General features: G+C 32.7%; 2 protein-coding genes across 6 annotated transcripts; one reads left to right on the forward strand and one right to left on the reverse strand.

Annotated features, from left to right (window-relative positions):
* The first annotated feature begins 1,100 nt into the window (after positions 1-1,100).
* On the forward strand, positions 1,101-8,789 carry LOC110716525 (probable inactive purple acid phosphatase 27). The gene is made up of 13 exons (XM_021895165.1): positions 1,101-1,808; positions 2,533-2,620; positions 5,426-5,695; positions 5,933-6,041; positions 6,143-6,257; positions 6,365-6,497; positions 6,757-6,944; positions 7,048-7,234; positions 7,350-7,417; positions 7,602-7,695; positions 7,804-7,992; positions 8,174-8,254; positions 8,389-8,789. Exons 1-13 carry the CDS (start codon positions 1,444-1,446, stop codon positions 8,443-8,445), a joined length of 1,944 nt encoding a protein of 647 aa, XP_021750857.1. The 5' UTR covers positions 1,101-1,443; the 3' UTR covers positions 8,446-8,789.
* Positions 6,873-13,879, reverse strand: LOC110716495 (pentatricopeptide repeat-containing protein At3g58590). Of its 5 annotated transcripts, none has more exons than XM_021895131.1 (4): positions 13,755-13,879; positions 9,889-12,529; positions 9,482-9,557; positions 6,889-6,968 (listed from the first exon to the last, which is right to left on the reverse strand). In XM_021895131.1, exon 2 carries the CDS (start codon positions 12,520-12,522, stop codon positions 10,216-10,218), a length of 2,307 nt encoding a protein of 768 aa, XP_021750823.1. In that variant the 5' UTR covers positions 12,523-12,529; positions 13,755-13,879; the 3' UTR covers positions 6,889-6,968; positions 9,482-9,557; positions 9,889-10,215. The 5 variants fall into 5 exon arrangements, with proteins under 5 accessions (XP_021750848.1, XP_021750823.1, XP_021750835.1 ...); XM_021895143.1 differs by having other exon boundaries at positions 9,889-12,532; positions 13,755-13,873; XM_021895137.1 differs by lacking the exon at positions 6,889-6,968 and adding an exon at positions 7,144-7,226.
* Positions 13,880-21,383: the final 7,504 nt, after the last annotated feature.

Raw genomic sequence — 21,383 nt, forward strand, 5'->3', positions numbered from 1 at the left:
AAAAAACAACTCAGGCATCGCATGGGACACAAAACTAGTTTTAAATAAATCAATTCAAGCCCGTATAAATTTAACCCTTCTCTTACTAAACAATGATGAAGCTAGACTTAATTAAGGACAGGGGCCAGTCTAATAAAAATATAGGGACAATAGGGTCATATATGAGCCAATTCAATTGGCTCGAGTAGCGCAAAGCACCAATTAGGGGCCATGGCTCTCATAGGACCCAACTAAGCATCGCCCCTGTTATTAAACCCCATAAGGCCATAACTAAGCAAGGCTTGTTCTCATGTGCTCACATTAAACCCTATTTTGTGATTAATAGATCAAGACTTTAGCAGTTTACTCCCAAATACCATCTCCTTGCCTAATCTTAACATGGTATTAGAGTTACTCTAAATTAGGGTTCTAACATTTAACAATTTAGAAACTTTACTTTTTCATGATACAAGGCTGACCAATATGATGTGCAACAATGTATGTTGTGATCAATTATTTAATTGTATGCCGATGAAGGCGTTGTAAAATAAATTATATAACAATGCAAGGCTAACCAATATAATAATGTGCAACAATATACAATATATGTTGTAATCAATTACTCCGTATTATTTAATTGTATGCGATCAAGGCATGCAATGTAAAATAAATTATAAGTTTACAATTGCAAATTAAAAAAAAAAGTATATTGTTGCCAAAATAAATAAGATAGGAAGAAAATTCCACGATATTAAAAATTTAGTGTTTCATTATGTGAAATCTTAATAATCTTTTTTTATTCTCATGTTTCTTTTTGTATGTTTCTTTTTACAAAAATATCAATACACACGCATAAATATGAAAAGACAAGTAAACTAGTTAGGACCCTCAATTTAATACTTCGTATGTGATTTCTGTCCGTTAATAATTTCGAATTTGTGAGTATTCACATTTAGTATACATTGCCAAAACTAATTTCAACCAAATTTAGTTTTTACTTTATTTTTTAAAAGAAAATTTTATCTAATCAATATTATTACACTGAGTAATAATACTAGAGAACATATAAATAATTGAATATACTGTATGATAATCAACATTGCCACGGTATCGTTTGAAAATCCAAAGGAATATTTCCCATATATACACTATAAAAATCAAATTGGATAATCCCCATCAATTATGATTTCCTTATTTATTGTTGACTATAGACATATAAAAATAAATTGTGAATAAACTATACCAACAAAAAAAAAATGGTGTGAACATAAAATTATGTAAAAAGAGGTTTTCAAAAAAAGAAAAAAAAAAATATCTAAAAAGTGTTTCAAGGTTTATCACAAGCCACATCATAAAAAGGCAAATCAAATTACAACTTTACACATCACTACTCTTATAAATACTCATCATATAATTAATCTAATTACAATTTGCAAATCATTTACAAAAATAAGTGACACATACATGAAAAGAACGAGTAAAACCATGTCACTCCCTACATTTTTCAACCCCAAATTTCTTATAATTTTCACCATCAAAATCTACATTCTTAGCTCAACAATTTCTAATGCACTTCCAACATCATCTTCTCTTTCAAATGTCCAATTCGAGGCCGAAAATTCGCATAATAATGAGCATGAAATACCCCTTTTTCGAAAACTTAATAGACGACATTTGATTGATTGTCTTTCTTCTAACCCTTATCTTCAAATTAGTGTCAATACTTCTTCACGTCTCTCTAATGAGCAATACATCAATGTCACCGTCTCCGGTATATCGCGACCGTCCGATAAGTATTGGGTTGCCATGGTTTCTCCTTCTCATTCTAGGTACGTACATAATTAAGCTCGTTCTTATTTTATGTCATCACGCCATTTTCTTGTTCATGAGGTTAATTTTCTCACAAAAAATGTTAAAGAGTAACAAAATTAACCGAGTTTTTCTCTCAAAAAGAAGAAATTTTCAACATTACAACAAACTACTTATAATTTTCTTTTTGTATACCACATATAATCATTTGATTTTCCAAAAAATAATTACCAAGAGAACGTTAATTAGTTTCAACTCCATATTAGTTATGTACCACTTCGTACTTGTTTAATAACTAATACATAACATTTTAACTACTCTCTTCATTTTATTTTTTTTTAGTTCTACTCATGTTTTATTTTAAATAATCTATTAATTCTTTTTTGTCCTATTCACTCTGCTTTACCTTATTTTTGACATATTTCTTTTACTTTTTTTTTCGATCCTTTGATTTTACTTAATTACACATTTCTACACTCATTCTTTTATTTTATTCGGCTTTTTCTTACATAAACGCACACTTTTACATTTGATATTCAAACTGGATATAGACTATAGTGAAGTTAAAATAAAATTATTTATATGTTAACAATTAATTGTATTGAAAAGTATCAACCAAATTATTATACACGAAAAATTGAAAATTTATATGAATTTATGTTGTTGTTACACTTCTTGAAAGCTAAATTTATTTAAAAGAATATTGTAATAATTTGTTTTAACATTTACATTGATATTTTCCAGTGTGAAATACTGCCCTCTTAACACTTTGTTGTATAAACAAACGGGGGATTTGAGTAATCTTCCTCTTCTTTGCCATTATCCTGTCAAGGTATCACTTATTTATTTATTTACTTATTTATTTACATATTTTTCATGTTAATAATATTTGTTAGAAATGTTGAATATATCAAGGTTGCATTCATATTAACAAATTATTTATGTTGTCTATTATTCTTTCAATTATTAGAGTATATGATGCAATGTTGAAAGTTGTGGTAACCATCTTATAGATGATATATGCGTTATTTATGGATCGAACATAGTATAGAATAAAGTATTTTATGCGAATATAAATTAAATAAAGTATAACGGTTCAATGATTAAATAATTTGAGTTGCGGAATGTAGAAGTTAAGATGATATCATGTATGTGGTATGTCATGGAAAATGCCTAAATTTTATTGAAAAGGAGAGAAAGATATAAGTTAAGTTGTTTATATCCACATACATCTAAATGGGAGGCCCCCTAAAATGGTACTTGAATTACTTTTTAACTAAAAATTACGAAAGAATTGCCTAAACTTTTAGTTATTACTTACCTTAATTGGTTATAATTAGTAAGGTATAATTTAGTTTAGTGGATGAAGTTTCTTAAGTTAAGGTTTATTATATCATGTCATCATGGTTCACACGGTACGTAACATGTTTGTGATAATAATAGGAAAAAAATATATAATAATAATAATAATAATAATAATAATAATAATAATAATAATAATAGCTAGCTTAGACTTGTTAACACGTTAGATTTTTAGTACTATGTATATTATAATAATACTTCAAAAAAAATGTATATTATAATAAAAGACTTAAATATATAAATTATATTCTTTTCAAGAACTTCAACTATTAATTAATGATCTAAGGATATTTTTCTTGATTAAAATTTATTTTATTTAGTACACTGTATGTTTTTATTGATTAGAATTTTTTAGGAAGAATTGATTGTGACTAAACTTTTTTTGTATTAATAAGAATTAATTGTTTTGATCCACTAATACTTTTATATATCATACTTGTTGATTTTAAAGCTATAATTAGTTAATTACTAACCAAAAGGAATTTAATGATCGCATTTGTTAAATATAAAAATATTTCAATTTTTCTAGTTGGAGGGAACACGCTCTTAGCTAACTCAAGTGACCCTACATTGATCGATCATAAGGTAATGGAGAATTTCATAATAATAGAAGCATTGACAAAGTTGTACCAACAACTAATTAGAATGCCATCTGGCCTTAAAAAAATAAAACGTAGTTCTTCTATATATTCCAAGATAAAGAAACATTTTTATTTGAATTGCATAAAATTGAAGAGATAAACCAACATATACTTCCTCCATTATATATTACTTCAACACATTATTTTGGCAAGCTCTCTAAGATGAATATTAGACTATATATAAACATACAAATTAATCATAATAATTTTACCACCAATAAAATGAATATATTAAGTAGTTATGGTTTCAAATTTATCACTTCATTCATCGGTTAATCTTTTTTAATTACTTCCTCAAATATAAAAAGTGTTGCAAGTAAAATTTAAAAAATAATAATAAATAGTCTCTTGTTCATTTGGAATCACTAGAAAAGCTTTAACCACTTGAGTTATTTCTCGCTATATAAAAAATAAAATAAAAAATATAAGAAATTTTTTTTTAGAGTATTATAAGTTAATAAAAGTCACTTTAAATTCACTAGTTTATGTTCACACATTTATTATTGGTCGACATTATAAGTATCGTGTCTTAAATTGGTAGCACTAGATGACTAGAATTATCTTGAACCAGTTGAATGTGGATCAACTTTTTCCAACTACAAACATTGGCATCAAATGTCACATGAATTATATTCAAACTGTTTCGATACAAACATACGGAGCTGAGTATCAAAATTTTAATCAAACATTTTATGTGAATGCTTTTCATCCATACTTCTTCAATAAAAACCAACCACAAACTCTTAAAATTAGAATCAATATCCAGCTATCAACTCATGGACCAACACATGCATTGATCTTGAAAAGAAACTTTTAACTTGTATTCAATTCGAGTACTTAACTCCATCTGTTCTTTTAAGATTGTTCAATTTTCCTCATTTCACTCTACTTAGGGCATGTTCACTTCAACTTAATTTCAGTTTAGTTTAGTTTAGTTCAACTCCAATCAGTTCAGTTTAGCTCTTAATTTTCTTCTCTCATTAAATATTCATTCCAGTTCAGTTTAGTTCAATTCAGCTCCAATGAATTCAGTTCAGTAAATATGAACAGGTCCTAGACTAATTTAAATGAATCAATAATTTTGTCTTCATGCATGTGAGGTAAGGGGTAAAGTACAAAATAAAGATATGGTGTTCTTATTATGGATTAACAATATAACGTAATTAAAATGACTTTATTGTCCATAATAAAACGAGGTAAGGATAGTATTAGTTAGGGTACACATGTTAAGTTCTTATATATTTTTATTGATGTATATTTATTGTATTCTCAACAAAAACCAAACACAGAATGACCATATTTTTATGTCAAAATAAATAACGTTCATGCTCATACTCCTACTCGTACTTGATACTCATCCCACCTTTTAATCCTTAAACTCTCATTTTTACATACCAAACGCCCCGCCAATTTTCAAAAACTTCCCATAACACCCCCCCTTATGTTCCCCGGCTGCCCAAAAGTTTGTTATGAATACAAAAATGTGTGTAACCAATAATCCAATATGAACTTAGCATATATTACTTCTTTTTGTGAGAAGGGATTCCATGGAAATTGAATTCAATTTGATAAAATTGTTTCTTAATTTAATAAGACTTTTTATTCCTAACTTCATTCTTTGCTCAAAATTATAGGCGGCATTTCTGAAAAATGATCCAGATTTCTTAACCTGCAAAAAGAGTGAATGCAAGAAACAAGGAGCTAATGGAAGCTGCAGTACCAAAACTTGCACCTCATCAATTATATTTCATGTCATCAACATACGAACAGACATCGAATTTGTGCTCTTTGACAACGGCTTTAATGCACCTTGCATCTTAAAGAGAACTACACCTCTTCCATTTGCTACTCCTAATAAGCCCCTCTATGGACATATTTCAAGCGTGAACTCAGCAGCTACCTCGGTAATACACATATACAACTAAACTCGATAATTAGACAAATCGAACATTATGTAATTAATATTTGAGGCCTTCCTCTGTCTAATCTCAGAGCTAAGAGCTAGCCAATCACCATGAGTTGAGACCGAGGAAGTACCAAAGTTTACAAAAAATATATTTGGAAGTTTTCTTTGTCATCATGGATTAGTAGATTAGAATTTTAGATTATGAACTTCGTAATAATTAAAGCAAAAACTGCAGATGAGAGTAACATGGGTGAGTGGAAGTATGGAATCTCAACAAGTTCAATATGGTAATGGCAAATCAGTAACATCAAATGTTTCAACATTTACACAAGATGATATGTGTGGTAATAACCCATTGCTAATATTTAAGCAAATTTCATTATCTTTTCCTGTAAATTTTACATGTTTTTATAATCTTGGATGTCCAAATAATACAATCATATAGGTGGCATTGTGAAGAGTCCTGCAGAGGATTTTGGATGGCATGATCCAGGTTATATACATACAGCTGTTATAACAGGACTTCAGGCTTCTGCAAAATTTTCCTACAAATATGGAAGGTTGTTCTTCTCTACTGTTTGACACACCAATAGTCTTATTCCCCCTTGGTTCTTTGAGTCTTGAATTGTGTTCTCAACAAGTTTGTTTCTGCTGCGCTGCTGTGCAGTGGTGCAGTTGGATGGAGTGATGAGGTCCAATTTAGAACACCGCCTGCAGGAGGATCAGATGAACTGATGTTTTTAGCTTTTGGTGATATGGGAAAAGCTCCTCGAGATTCTACAGTAGAGCATTATATTCAGGTAAGAGCCATAGCATTTTCTCCTTTTAAGGCATGTAGGCCAGAATTAGTCCTAATGTGCTTAAGACCAAAACCTTGGTTAGAATCGTAGTTTTCTTGACCTACATTTTGACAGTGCGGGTTAGATTGTAGTTAGTCAACAATCCTAACCATATATTGCATTCATCAACATCACTGAATTTAAATAACTGCTTTTGACTGCAGTCATATAAACATATTTCTTCAATTTCCAGCCAGCTAACCTTAATTTATGGCATTAGCCAGGATCACTCTCAGTGGTGGATGCAATGGCAGAGGAAGTTGCTACAGGCAAAGTGGACTCCATCTTTCACATAGGTGACATCAGTTATGCCACAGGTTTCTTAGTCGAGTGGGACTACTTTCTTCACCTCATCACACCCTTAGCATCTCGAGTATCTTACATGACCGCAATTGGGAACCATGAAAGGTTCATTATATCTTCTTATCTGATCTGAAAATCCAAACAAACTCGCAATCAGCATCTTTATTAATGCTTCTTTCTTGTTTCAATTGTCTTGCCAAAACAATAGGGACTATGCTGATTCAGGATCAGTGTACCCAACACCAGACTCCGGTGGAGAATGTGGTGTTCCTTACGAGAGTTACTTCCAAATGCCAACCTCATTAAAAGATAAGCCTTGGTACTCCATTGAACAAGGTCCTGTTCACTTCACTGTCATCTCAACCGAGCATAAGTGGACGCCAGGTTCTGAACAGGTATAATTCAATAATTAATCCTCATTTCTTCCTAAATAAAAATTATTTTTCTTTCTGCATCATTTTCAGTAATTTTTGGTCCTTTGATTACCCTTCTTCCGTTGCACTTTTGCAGTACAATTGGATGAAATCAGATATGGCTTCAGTTAACAGGACAAGAACTCCTTGGCTAATATTTAATGGGTTAGTTCAATATTTTCCATCACTATTCTTCGCTGCGTAGTGGTTTAACTAGTCCTTCTGTGCAACTATACATATCAATGGTCAAAGAGTAATCTTACAAAACAAACTCAGGAACAGAGGGAGTATTACAGTTGTAACCTTAATGAAAGCTAATCTTGACACAAAAGTTATGGTTTCATTTCAGGCACAGGCCAATGTACACTTCTGCAAAATCGGCTCTAGTCAGTGTTGATCTGTTATTTGTTACTTTTGTTGAGCCATTACTACTCCAAAACAAGGTTAATTCTTCCCCTCAAATGAATTTATATAAGTAGTATATATTTGCACTAGTAAATGAAATTTTTGGTTTTATACAAAATTTGACAACTGTATATGATTTGTGTTAGGTTGATTTGGTGTTATTCGGGCATGTTCACAACTATGAGAGGACTTGTGCATTGTATAAAGGCAAATGCAAAGCCAAACCTGTGAAAGATGCAAATGGAGTAGACACTTTTAATAACTCAAACTATGCTGCTCCTGTTCAAGCTGTTATTGGGATGGCAGGGTTCACTTTGGATGAATTCTCACCTATAGTAAGGCCTTGTTAACTTTTTCCATAGTATAAGGTCTTACATGTTATTTGAATAATTTCATAATTTAAACAAGTATATTGTTTTGAAAAAAGAATATTTGAAAAAACATAAGTTTCAATTCATTCTAAATATTAATCTTCATCAAATTATAGAAATGTTTATTAACACTATTTTGTTACAGGCACCAGATTGGAGTTTAAAGAGGATTAGCAAGTTCGGTTATTCAAGAATACATGCAAAAAGGGAAGAATTGAATTTTGAGGTTTGTTTTTGCAAAATAACTCATTATGAATCCATTAAAAGAAAAAAAATATATTGAAGCACTCTTTAGACATTATTGGTAAAATTTCTTATGCGACTATTTTCGAATGTAATTCTTCTTTTCATACCTTGCAGTTTGTGGACTCAAATACAAGGCAAATCGAGGATTCATTTCGGATCATAAAGAAGTAAACTTAATTAAGGAAGGGAAGTTTTTGCACTTGTTTCATTTCAAACCAACCCATACAATAGAACTAGATCAAAGCTAATCAAGGAAAGAGAGTGTGTCCCCATCATGTTTCATTTCAAGTCCCGAAGAAGAAGAGTAGATCAAGGATAGTTTTTTAAACAAACTAGCTAGTTTCGTATAGAATCATATATAGTGTCTGAAATTTCAACACATACAATAGTACATTCTTGTAATTCATTCAAAAATTAAATTGGGCACTTTGTATGATATGAAATGTGTACAATATCATAAGAAATTGATAGGAAAAGGATGGTTGGAATTATATAAAGTTATGTGAATTTTTGTATGTGGTGTTTGGAAGTTTTCATGTTCATATTGGGTGTTACTCAGGTGATACTGTTTGTATTCAGTAATTTCAGTTTTTCATTATAAGATACAAAATTATGCAGCTAAAATTTTCTTTGCCAATTGTTTAGGCCTTTGTCTCATAATTTGGGCACATACGGACTTTATAATATAGATTGAGAGAAATACATTCTAATTTTTCCCTACCTAACATATAAAAAAAAATTGATGCATTAGAAACACACACATTTACACAATAATGATAGTCTCCGGGAAAATCAGCTCAGAAAATTTGAAGAAATCTGGGGTGGGGGAGCGAATTTCAAAATGACCATCAATTAATAAATAACCAAAAAATGAAATTAAAAAAATAGCCTTTGTTTGGAATCTTTGGATTGAGAAAGTTGAAGGGAAAGGAAGAGAGGAGAAAAAAAGGGATCCATTCATCCATCTGCCCTTGTTTGGATACCATTTAGTAAAAGGGAAGGGAAGGGAAAGGAAATGAAGGGTTCATTTTCACTCCATCTTTAATAAACTATATAATGTAACCATACCTTCTTCCCCCCCCCCCCCTCCTTTCCTCTCCCTTTCCCTTCCATGTTGTTATCCCAACAAACCGTAAATGAAAATCAAAAACAACAAATAAAGCTCTATTTAAATTATAAAATGAAAAGCAAGAAAGGGAGCCCAAACCTAAGCCATTAGAAGGATCTTCAATGGTGTGGTAAGTATGGCAGAAGAATGACAGTGTGAGAGGAGATATGTTGTGCTGAGGAAAAAGTGGCAAAAAAAAGGAGGAAGTTAGGGCATATTGCCAGCTAATTCACATTAAATGCGACATAAAACAATCAATCAAAATGACAAGTGTTGGTGAAATTAACGATGCCAAATTAAATTAATGGTTAATGGTAACCTATTCAATACCAGCATATAGCTTTGAGGGTTATAATATGTGGATGAGAAGTTTGTCATCTTTCAGGAAATTGTTAAAATTAACAAACCCAAAATTCAAATAATTCAATATCACATTATTCAAATAAAAATCAAAGAATAAACTCAGATTCTAAAATCTAACAGTAAAGCAAAATAAAAGAACTTACAAGTTAAAAGCGATTTCCATCAAATTCAAAAGCTTGAATTGGCTTGTGCACCGTTACTGTCTTCATATTCTTGATCACTCTCACTGTTATTTCTGGATTTGTTCTTCAATTGAGAGGAAATTAGCAGAGAGAAAGAAGATGGTAACGAGAGAAGCAGTGTGAAAGGGGAGATATATAGTGCTGAGGACATAGTGGGAGAAAAGGAGGAAGACCAACATGAAAAGCAACAAATTTCATGTGATCTTCAGGTGCATGTAGCTGCTACAGTGTTTTCACCATTTACACACTCAGATCAATATTCATAAGCATATGTCAGTTTCATACTTTTTAATTGTTAGAAACATGTCTCTTGCAGCCTTCTAGGAAACTACGCCATATAAGAGCATTTGGAGGGAATGGCATGCTAGCGATCACTTGCTCTGCTTCCTTTAAATGCCCATGACGAGCTAATAGGTCCACCACACCATGATAATGATCCATCCCTGGCTCAAGATCATATAACCTTTGCATTCGTGAAAAGAGCGCCATTCCTTCTTCAACTAAGCCTCCATGTCTGCATGCTGAAAGCACAGCCACAAATGATACAGTATCTGGCTTGATTCCCAGGAGCTCCATTTCCTTAAACCTTTCCAAGGCCTGTAATACAAAGCCATGATGCCCAAGAGCAGAAATTATAGTAGTCCATGTAATAAGGTTCTTATCTTGTGTAGCATCAAAGACTTTCACCGAATCTTCAACACATCCACATTTTGCATACATGTCTATTAGGGTGTTGCAAACAAATGTGTCACAACGTTCAAAGTTGGACTTAATTAGGAGACCATGGATGGAAATACCAAAAGCAAGGCAGCGCAGACTGGTGCAACTACACAGGACACTCACGATTGTATAATTGTCAGGATAAATTTGTAGTTCCAGCATGTGCTTAAGAACTTCAAATGCTTCCGTATGATAGCCATTATGAGAGCAAGTAGACACTAGAATGTTCCAAGAAATAATGTCAGGTTCATCCAGCTTAGAGAGGATCTCCATAGATTTATCAGACTCTCCCTTTCTACTATAAGCAGCAGCTATGACATTGGAGGAAACCACTGGAATTGGTGTCTCCGCAGAATTGGCAATGAGTAATGCATCAGATATTAGTCCATTTTTGGCATACGAGGTAATCAGCGAGCTAAACACATACTCATGTTGAAGGTATCCCGTTCTTATAATCAAACAATGGACCTGTTGCAGCTCAAAGACAGAAGATACTTTCAGCACCGCAGAAAATGTAAACTCGTTAGGACAATAACCAAACTGAAACATTTCTTGAAATAAAGATAAAGAGCTGCTCTGACTTTTAGAAGTGACAGCTGCAATCAAGCTGTTCCATGAAACAACATTTCTATCACATATTTCATCAAAGCACCGTCGAGCACAAACTAACATATCGCACTTCCCATAGAAGTCAACCAATGCACTACCCACAGAAACATAATTTTTCATTGAGTTTTTTATAACCTTAGAATGGACATAATCTCCACACAGTTGTATCCGCAGATTGGCCGAACAATTGATAGCGCCAACATAAGTAGTTTTGTTAGGCAAAATCCCTTCGCAGAGCATATGACAGAGCAGCTCTAATCCCCTGCCAGGACTGTCACTTCTCGCCAACGGCCCAATCAAGGTATTATATGTCACAACATCACGAAATGGCATCTCCTCAAACATTTTTACAGCCAAAGAAAAGTTCATGCATTTCACACACATGTTGAGAAGGGAATTTGAGGTAGAAACTTCATGAGTTAAACCAGTTTTAATAACTAGACTATGCACTTGTTGTCCTAATTCTTGCGGCTTTTCTCCCGTAAAACCAGACAGTAAACCAACTATAGAGCCCTCGGAAAGCTTATAACTTGCCCTCATCATCTCACGAAATAAAAGCATAGATTCTTCCATGAACCCATGATATCCTAGCAAAGATATAACAGAATTCCATGTGACCAGACTCTTGTGAGGCATATCTTCAAAAACTCGAACAGCCTTGTCAATACACCCATGTCTGCCAAACATACCAATTAAAGCAGTCCCAGCATGAGGTTCAGCAAATAGCAATCCATTCTTCAACATTAACCCATGTAAAATAAATCCCCTCTTCAAGTCCAAAGAAGAACAAGAGAGAAGACCACCAACAGTGAATTGGGTCGGTCTAAAACCACAAATCCACATACAAGAAAAGAGTTCCCAAGCATCATCCACCTGTTCATTGCGACTATATGCACTCATTAAAGCATTGTAGGAGACCAAGTTCTTTTGGGGTATTTTGTCAAATACCTTATGTGCACTCTGTAACTCATGGAAAGAAGCATACAAAGAGATAATGTTATTAGCAAAGTAGGTTGATTGTCTAGCATATGAACCCAGAGTAATGGTAAGAGCATGTAAGGATTGTACTGCTTTGAGGGTTGCAGCTTTAGTGCATTTATGCAGGAAATCATGAAGCTGTTCATCTTGGTATCCAATTAAAGTATGTTGGAGTGTACTGAACAATTGACAATGCCTTAAATTAGCAGTAGAAGAACAAGGTAATTTCAACAATACAGAGCACAAAGATTTTCGGAGGCTTGCGCTTGGTATATAGGAGATGATCATGTACAACCTGCTAAAGAAGAAAAGTCAGTCGAGTAGACCCAAGTTCAGAGATGAATTACACTTACAAGTTACAACCCAAAGTCAAAATTTAATAGTAAAAGGAAAACATAGTGCTAGAATGGAGTGTATTCTTAATACCAACAATGGCAAAGTTACGAGTAATACATCACCTGTTTAATTAACGATGATTTTTTTTTTCTATATCATATGGTAGCATAAAATTTTACTATAAAGACAATGTACATTAAGGACTAGTATAGTATATCTGCTGAGTACTAGATTAGAGTTAGCGCAAAAGGTATAGTATAGCAGCCTTTCCAAGCGAGCCTCCAACAAACCCCCATGACGTGTCAGGAAGGATATTACGGGAAGCAATGAGGAAATATTTTCCTGCCAATGGAATCGAATGAGGGTAGAACTTCACATCCAGTTGAGAAGGCAGGACACCCCGACCCTATAATTATTAAGCCTTTGCAATGATACTTGGTTCAACTCGATTCATAACCATTTTTTGCATTTGGGACTTTCTATCTTCTTGGGTCGATAATCAATCGACTTTCATTTGGATAGTAAGTAGTTTTTATAATACTAAGCTTTGCTAATCACCTTAAGAACATGCAATTGCAATATCAATCCTCATTGCTAATCATATCATTTAAGAACCCTCCTCAATCCTCACCTCTTAAGTTAACTCTGCAACCATCCTCAAAGCCACACCCGTCTCTGAGGTAAGGCAGCAGAGGCGGCCACCTCGGCCAAGAACAAATATTCCACTTTTATAGTTCCGCCCTAACATTAAAGGGTTTCACAACACATTAGCAACCACATTTGACACAATTATCAGATTGAATTCTTCTCGTTTAAGAATTCCAGGAAGAAAATTTCCATTTTTATAGTTCGTTACTAACATCAAAGGGTTCTGTAACACATTAGCAACCAGATTTCACTCAGTTGTCAGATTAAGTTCTGATCGCTTAAGAATATGATAACCAAAATTCTAACAACAAAACTTCTCGTTGGAATCATTCAGTAACTATAACTAACTGTTCAATTATCTACCTAAGAAGAACCCTAAACTGACTATAATCTAGCAAAGAAATTTCACGTTATAATCTTTCAGTGTTGAAAACCAATAGTTCAATATTCTACCTTAGAAGAACCCTAAATTGAATGCAATGACTAAATTAAAGATTAATACTTGAATGTGAAAATGATATTCGATGAAAGATTACCTCAGAATGAAGCTACTTCAATGGAGGAGAGAGAAAGCTCAAGAGCTGCTTTAATGGAAAACTCAGAGTATGCTTTCAATGGAGAAGAGAGGGGGAGCAACAATTTCCTTTGAATTCAGCAAAAGAAATTTTTCAATTTATTTAAAACGATCTTTCTAATGAGCGTCCCGGCGCGTTAGTTAAGGATAAATTATATTAGTTGAAATGGTATTAAGTTAGGAATTCATAATAAAATCACACGTTATGTGGTGTAATTAATGTTAATTTTACTCTAATATTTGCACTTTAATTCTCTTATCTAACTCCCCGAGGGTGCTCATTAGCTTTTGCCTTTTTAAAAATACCTTTATTACTAAGGGAAAGGCTAATGAGCACCTAGGGCGTTAGATAATAAGAGGAGTAAAAGTGAAAATATTAGAGTAAAACTAATATTAATTACATTAAACGAAGTGTGATTTTGTCATACATTCTTAGTTTAATACTTTTTCGACCAATATAATTATTCATTATCTAGCTCCACAGAGCTCTTATTAGCAAGATCTTATTACTAAAAAGGTTTTTTTTTTTTTAAAAAAAAAAAAAATAGATAACACCTCTAAATGATTGAATGTACCTTTTTGTTGAATTAATCACTTTTTTTAATCAAAAACTATATCACCCCTAATTTACAAAATCAGCAGGTTTCACTACCCCTATCTCTAATTCTCTATTCTAGCTAGTTTTCCCAATATGGATGCAGTAAGCTTTGAGTGTCAAGTTGCTAAGAGACTAAGGGTCTGTTCTGATTTGCAGAGAGGGGCAAGCCTTTGTTATATCATCCAAAGATAATTATATCATTTGACTAAATTACTTAAAATACAACTATAATATTCAAAATATGACTCATAACAACCTAATTACATAATATAAAAAAGTGATTATATCAACCAACATGTGACTATATTATATGAGGGTGTCAAAGATTGGCTTTACAATAATTTAGTGTAGTCCGGGTCCATACAAGACTTTTTAATAATGTTATCCAATACAAATAAAAGTTATCTACTTTACAATTTATTGGTAAACTCTTTTATATGACTTAAAATCAAATCTTAGTGATCGAAAATATTTATATATTGCCATTATAAAATTTAAAATTATGTCGTTGTCTATTAAAACAGGATCGAGTATAAAATTACTCAAAAAAAAAGACAAAAAGTTGACCCAATTGGCTAAATTTAAAGTTGTCATAATATTATCACAAACTAGTAGGTGTATCACAAACTATTGGGTGCGGGAGGAGACGACGTGACGATGAAGACGACGGAGACGATAAAGACGATGAAGATAAAAATGATGGATGAAGACATCAATGACGACGATGACGATACGGTCTGAAAATGGTGGTAGCAATGGTGGTTTTGCGATATAAATCTAGATTTGTGATTAGGCGAGAATGGAGGAAGAGAGAGAAAGAGGTGGTGGAGATGGGTTCGGTCGGAAGATGGGTAGTGGTTGGTGGGTGCGGTGGGAGTTGCGGTGGGTTCGGTGGGTGCGGTGAGAATAGGCGTGAGAATTTGTGGCGTGAGGAGCCAAATAGTTTGTACATAGAGGAAGAAGAGGGAAAGAGGAGAGAGAAGGAAATAAAATAAGTTGTATATATCATCCAGTACACTTAACATATAAGCCAATTAATGATTGAAACATGTAAGCCAACAAAAGGAACATATCAGCCAACAAATGAAGTGTATCAGCCAACAAAATAAAAAACATAAGCCAACAATTAAAATACACATATCAGCCAATAAAATAAATGATACGTATTGAGCAGGGGCGAAGCCAGGATTTTCAAGTCCCGGGGCTGGACTTATTAGACAAAAGATTGATGGAAAAAATTAAAGTGTACTAATATTTTATTGTCACCAAAAAAACATTACTTAATTCGTAGTTGATGACTTTTCATAGTAGCAAAATCATCAATCAAAGATTAAATATTAAAATCTACGACAATCTCTTTTTCTATGTATACAACCAAATCTCTAAGAAAATCATCTTCCTTTTTACACCTTAGTTGAATTTTGACAATATTCATTGCAGAAAAGACCCTCTTCTTGTTGAATATTAACTTTTTGTAAAAAAAATTTGTCTTTGAAGTGGAACCATCCTCTTGTTGATTATTAACTTTTTTGTAAAAAAAAAAATCTATTGTTTTTTATCTCATGAATTAATCTATATCAATACAAAAACTACAATTCTCAAATTAAGTAGAATATAACCCTAAAATTTGGTCCTAAATGTCCATTCAATAAATTAAAAATTACCCAAAATTATTAAGTAAATAAACATATTAAGCAAGTAAACAATTAATCACCCCCCTTCAAAAAAAAGTAAACTGATTTGGTTTGCTAGAAACCCACATTGAATAAAAAGTTTTAATTAAAAAAATATGTAGGAGATAGGATTCGAACCCAGTCCACTTGGAAAAATAAAACATTACCCAACCAACATGACAAGGTATATTTATTGTTATAATTGTGTGTCTTGAATATTATATATACTAATTTTAAGGGGGGCCTTAACCTAAAATATATGGGCAGCAAATCTGGGCCAGGGAGGCCGGGCATCCACTAGCCCCCCCCTCCCCCCTCCCTTCGCCCTTGGTATTGAGATGATTATATCTTATTTTAGATTTTTGCCTACGAGTTTTTACCTTTCACTTGAAAGGGTTTTTCTTGTTTTAGGCCTTAGTAATTTATTTTAATTACTTGGATATATTTGTTAGTTTAATTCGATTAGTATAAGATAGCTTAATAACTTTAAAGATCATATTTGCAAAATATTATCTTTACAAGTTAGGGATAAGTTTCCTAGTCAGATTAGAATTTGTTCTATATGATTGTAAGCTAATTGTTTAGCTTATACGTGGTTAAGAATTAATTAAAAAAAAAATCAGATTTGAATTTTGTTTATCATAGAAAAAACGTGAGCTTAGCTCGTGTTTATGGTTTGTTAAACCTTGTCGTTGTGCTAAACTTTGATTCTTGAACCGAGCCTTCAAGTATTGCCTCTCAGCTGAGCCTTAGGAGTTCTATCGTTGTGTCACAAAAATTCTTTAACTCGTTTTCCTCAAGAAAAACGAATACATACAACTATAATCGTATAATAAACATATTAAAATTCAAGAAAGGTTTAAAGATTGTTTCTTTTATTCAATAAATATATCAGCCAACTAAAGAAACATATAAGCCAAATAATGTCAGCTATCAGCCAACGAAAGAAACCATCAAAAATTAAAAAAAACATATCAACCAACAAAAAGAATATAAAAGCCAACACAAAAATCATATAAGCTAACAAATGAAACATATCAGCTAACACATGAAACATATAAGCCAACAAGTAAAACATATCAGTCAAGCCAGACGCACAGAAATTTCTGTGCGGACATTTGCATGCAATACGCTCTCAAATATTATTCAATTTACACTAATATTATTGTAAATCAGTTGTAAACAAATGTTTTGTTAATTTATTATGCTACTAATATATCTCCAATGTCTTTACTTTGTGCCTAGGTTGCAAAATAATGAGTTCGGATACGGATATGGATACAACACAAATACGGAAAAACGCCAATCTCAAAACAGAGTACACAGATATAACATGTAACAATTCACACAATATATTTAAACTATCGAATTTAACAATTTATTCAATAAAATCACTAAAATAATGTAGTATCAAAAATCAAAATTGCATTATATATTAGTCCGTCATCTAATAAGCCAAAAAAAATAAAAAAAATAAAAAAATAAATACATGCACATAGAAATATAGAATTGTAAATGCAAACGTAAAAATTACCCACTAATTGATCTCTTTCCCCCTTCTAGTTCTATATACAGTATACTCGGTATCATTTTGGTACTCTATTGGATCACACATTATATTATTAACAATATTTTTATACTCCCTTCGTTTTTTTTAAATGCATCACTTCCATTTTGGGGTGTGTTTTTTTTTTAAATGTATCTTTTTTATCTTTGGTAACTTTAAATTATATTTTATTATTTCTCTCTCTTCTATAAGAGCATGAGCAATGGTGGGTAACTCACAACCATTACAACTCATTTCATTCATTTATCTCTCTTCCAAATCATCTTCCACCTCACTTTCCACTATCTTAAAGCTACTATTATGAGTCACCTTAATTTTTATTTTTTTTTTATCTACAATGGTAAGGTTACTCACCACTCTTTCTCCTAATTTTTATCAACCCATCATCTATTCTTTATTTGAATTTGTAATTATTGAACTTACATAATTATGTAATAAAACTAAGACATTGTTAATTGGTTTATTATTTTAATTGGAGCATTATATTTACTACAAAAAAAATCTTAATAATCACTTAAATATGTAAGCTTTTTTTTTCTAATTTTTGAAATGAAAAATACAATACTAATATAAAATTTAAATTACAGTTTATAAAACAAAGAGATACATATAAATATAAAATACAATCTTCATTAAAAGTGATTTTGCTCATTGTGGGGAATAAATTCAAGCGTTAATCCCCTGCTTGAACCCCACTGTGATCATACACTAAAGTACGGTGGCGTCTAAAGGGAAAGAAGATAGAGCAAAAGAGTCGCCAACAAGTTTTAGGAACTTGTAAACCGTTCACAGGGTGAAGGTTACACCCCTTAACGATCCAAGAGATCGTCAACTCCATAAGGTCTAGAACCAAATAAGGGTTCGGGGATGAAGGTCCAAATCCAACCTAAAAGAGATTGAACCTGCCCTAATAATAGGCCTCTACTTTATTCTGATCATATTCATGTGCACTTTCTAATTAACATGCAATCAATAGGATTAACCCTAAACCTGTTTATCTATGTTGGTTGAATTTAAATGCACAAATAAACTATTATTGGCGATCACTGAAATTATAATCAAATTAACCCTAACAAGATTATTAATTATCTTATGAAGCGTGATTACAAGTATTAATTCCCTTTAAACATGCATAAAAGACGTGATCAAGCAATAAACAAAATAATCAAGCAACACAATAATCATGACAATAAAATTATAATCATCATCAAGATAATAATAATAATAATAATATTCATGATCATCATAAATTATAACAATTATAATCATAATCATAATCATGTTAATATTAAAGCATAATAATAGCAATATCCTAGGCATGATACTAACAAGATTAATAACAAATCCTAGCATGTCACTAAGCAATAAAAATCAAAGCTTTAACCCTAACATGATATTAACAATCATAAATATTAGGAAGAACATAGGAAGCATCGCAGGAATCATAATAAGCATATTTGATATTATAACCTTTTCCCTAAACATGATACTAGGAATATCATAATAACAATATAAACATGATTTCTACATCATAATATCAATAAAAACCATTAAAGCACTTACTTTGATGCCTCGTACCTCTTTCTAATAACAAAATACACACGTTAGTAACTTCAAGGAAAATAATAAACAGAACAATTAAATCAAATAATTGAAATAGAGATTTGGGACCAAACCCTCAGAAATTAAACCTTTCACGTCTAGGGCGAAGGCAACTTCGAATATGGCTAGGTGTTTCTAGATCTTGCGAATGCGGAATTTTGTATAAGAGAGAGAGATGAATGAAATAATCAAGAAAACTTGATGAGAATTGGTGAATGATTAAGAGAGAATTAGAGAATTAATGATTGCGAATGAAAACTGATTGTAGGTGAATGAAAACGGAGTTTTTAATACGTTATTTATAGAGAAATCAGCCAAAAAGATAAAATATCAAAACAGAGCACTTGGCGCACGCAAAACGAGGTTGGCGCACGCAAAACAGAGCTGGCGCTAGAACCAGCTAATTGGCGCCAAGCGCCAGGCCTGGTTCCAGGCGCCAATGCCTGGAGTCAGGCGCCAGGCCTGTTTTGGACGCGTTTTCGAAAATCAGATAAGTTTGTTGTACTGGAGGATAAAATCGTATATTTTCCTCGAAAATGCTATTTGATTTTAATTAAAACTCTGAAAAGTCAACAAAAGTCAATTTATCAATGCTAATTGAATTAAGAATGAAAAGAACCTTCTAGAATAATCTAGAAGACTAAAACCATTCCTAATTGCATTAGGAATGATAAATCATATTAGGCCCTCCCCTAGATCATTGGGCCGCATATAAGGCTCAAAACGGGCCTAGTTTAGTAAATTGGTCATAACTTCCTCAATATTCATCGGAATTGGGCTTATAATATATCGTTGGAAAGCTCTTGTCAAGACCCATCCAACTACACTACTATTGGACCCATATGATGGACCAACCAAACTGGATTGGCTGTTTTCTTAAAATAAGTTTTCAAAAACAGAGAGAAGAGAAAAGAAGTTAAAATTATCCGCAACAATAGACTTTCCACACTTTCGCTTCATTCGATTACGATTCGACGTGAAAGGTACTTATCACTGGGTTTGGTTTTGGGGAGACACATTTGGGTGTCTACACTCATCTATTCATTCGTTGCTGAAACATCCCCATATATGCTCAACCAAGTCTTTTGTTAGTGCAATATGGGTCTCCCTATCACGAACACTATATCTATTTTCCATATAACCACTTAAATTGAGTCTATCCAATCGTCCACTTCTCACGGTAAATGGTTGATTGTTGTTACCAGATGATGACCCAACTACATTTTGTAGTCGATCATTGATAATTCGGATGCATCGTAATGCAAATATCCATCTCGCTCATCTTCAACAATCATATTGTGCATGATAATACAAGTCATTACGATTTTCCATAAAATTTCAGTCGAGCATACTAGACCTGGTTGATGTATTGTAGCAAATCGAGCTTGTAACACTCCAAAGGCTCGTTCATGATCTTTTTGATAACTCTCTTGCTTCTTGGTAAATAATTTGTGCTTAGCAGTTTGTGGGTGTTTGATTGCTGGGATAAATGTTGCCTGTTTTGGATAGATATTGTCTATAAATAATAACCCATATTGTATGTATTTCCGTTGACATTAAAGCTAACCTCTAGAGCTTGGCCCTCACATATATCAAAGAATACTGGTGACCGTTGGAGGAAATTTATATCATTACAAGAACCTGGTGTACCAAAAAAGACATGTCATATCCACAAGTCTTGTGAAGCAACTAGATCACGGTTGTTGTTTTACTTCTACGTTGATACATTCCTTTCCAAGCACGTGGACAAGTTTCCACTCCTAGTGCATGCAATCAATGCTTCCCATCATACCAATAAATCCACGACTATAACTTTCACGTAGGAGTCGTTCAGTATCCGTTGTATTCGCCCTCCTCAAGTACTCCGGTCCAAACTCAGAGACAACTCCTTCAACAAAGTGAGCGAGACATTCCCTTGCGGTACTTGATGCGAATTTAAGATATTCGTCAACTGCATCGGCTGATGTGTCGCGCGTATGCTAACATCCGAATTGCTGCAATGCATCATTTTTGGAGGGGGGATGCACCTAGTCTTCCGGTGGCATCCGACCTTTGTTGAAAGTAAACATCACTTTCGCTTAGTTGATTAACAATGCGTGTGAACACATTCTTACGCATCCGAAACCATCGGTGGAACATATCGTCTGTGTA

This window comes from Chenopodium quinoa, unplaced genomic scaffold (genome assembly GCF_001683475.1).
Source record: "Chenopodium quinoa cultivar QQ74 unplaced genomic scaffold, ASM168347v1, whole genome shotgun sequence".
Taxonomy (NCBI): domain Eukaryota; kingdom Viridiplantae; phylum Streptophyta; class Magnoliopsida; order Caryophyllales; family Amaranthaceae; genus Chenopodium; species Chenopodium quinoa.

Bases quoted from the DNA above. Each gene is read 5' to 3' on its own strand.
- LOC110716525 (XM_021895165.1), top strand. From the start codon at position 1,444: ATGAAAAGAACGAGTAAAACCATGTCACTCCCTACATTTTTCAACCCC. The intron at 5,696-5,932 runs GTAATACACATA...CAAAAACTGCAG, and splicing joins TGAACTCAGCAGCTACCTCG to ATGAGAGTAACATGGGTGAG. The intron at 7,418-7,601 runs GTTAGTTCAATA...GTTTCATTTCAG, and splicing joins CCTTGGCTAATATTTAATGG to GCACAGGCCAATGTACACTT.
- LOC110716495 (XM_021895156.1), bottom strand. From the start codon at position 12,522: ATGATCATCTCCTATATACCAAGCGCAAGCCTCCGAAAATCTTTGTGC.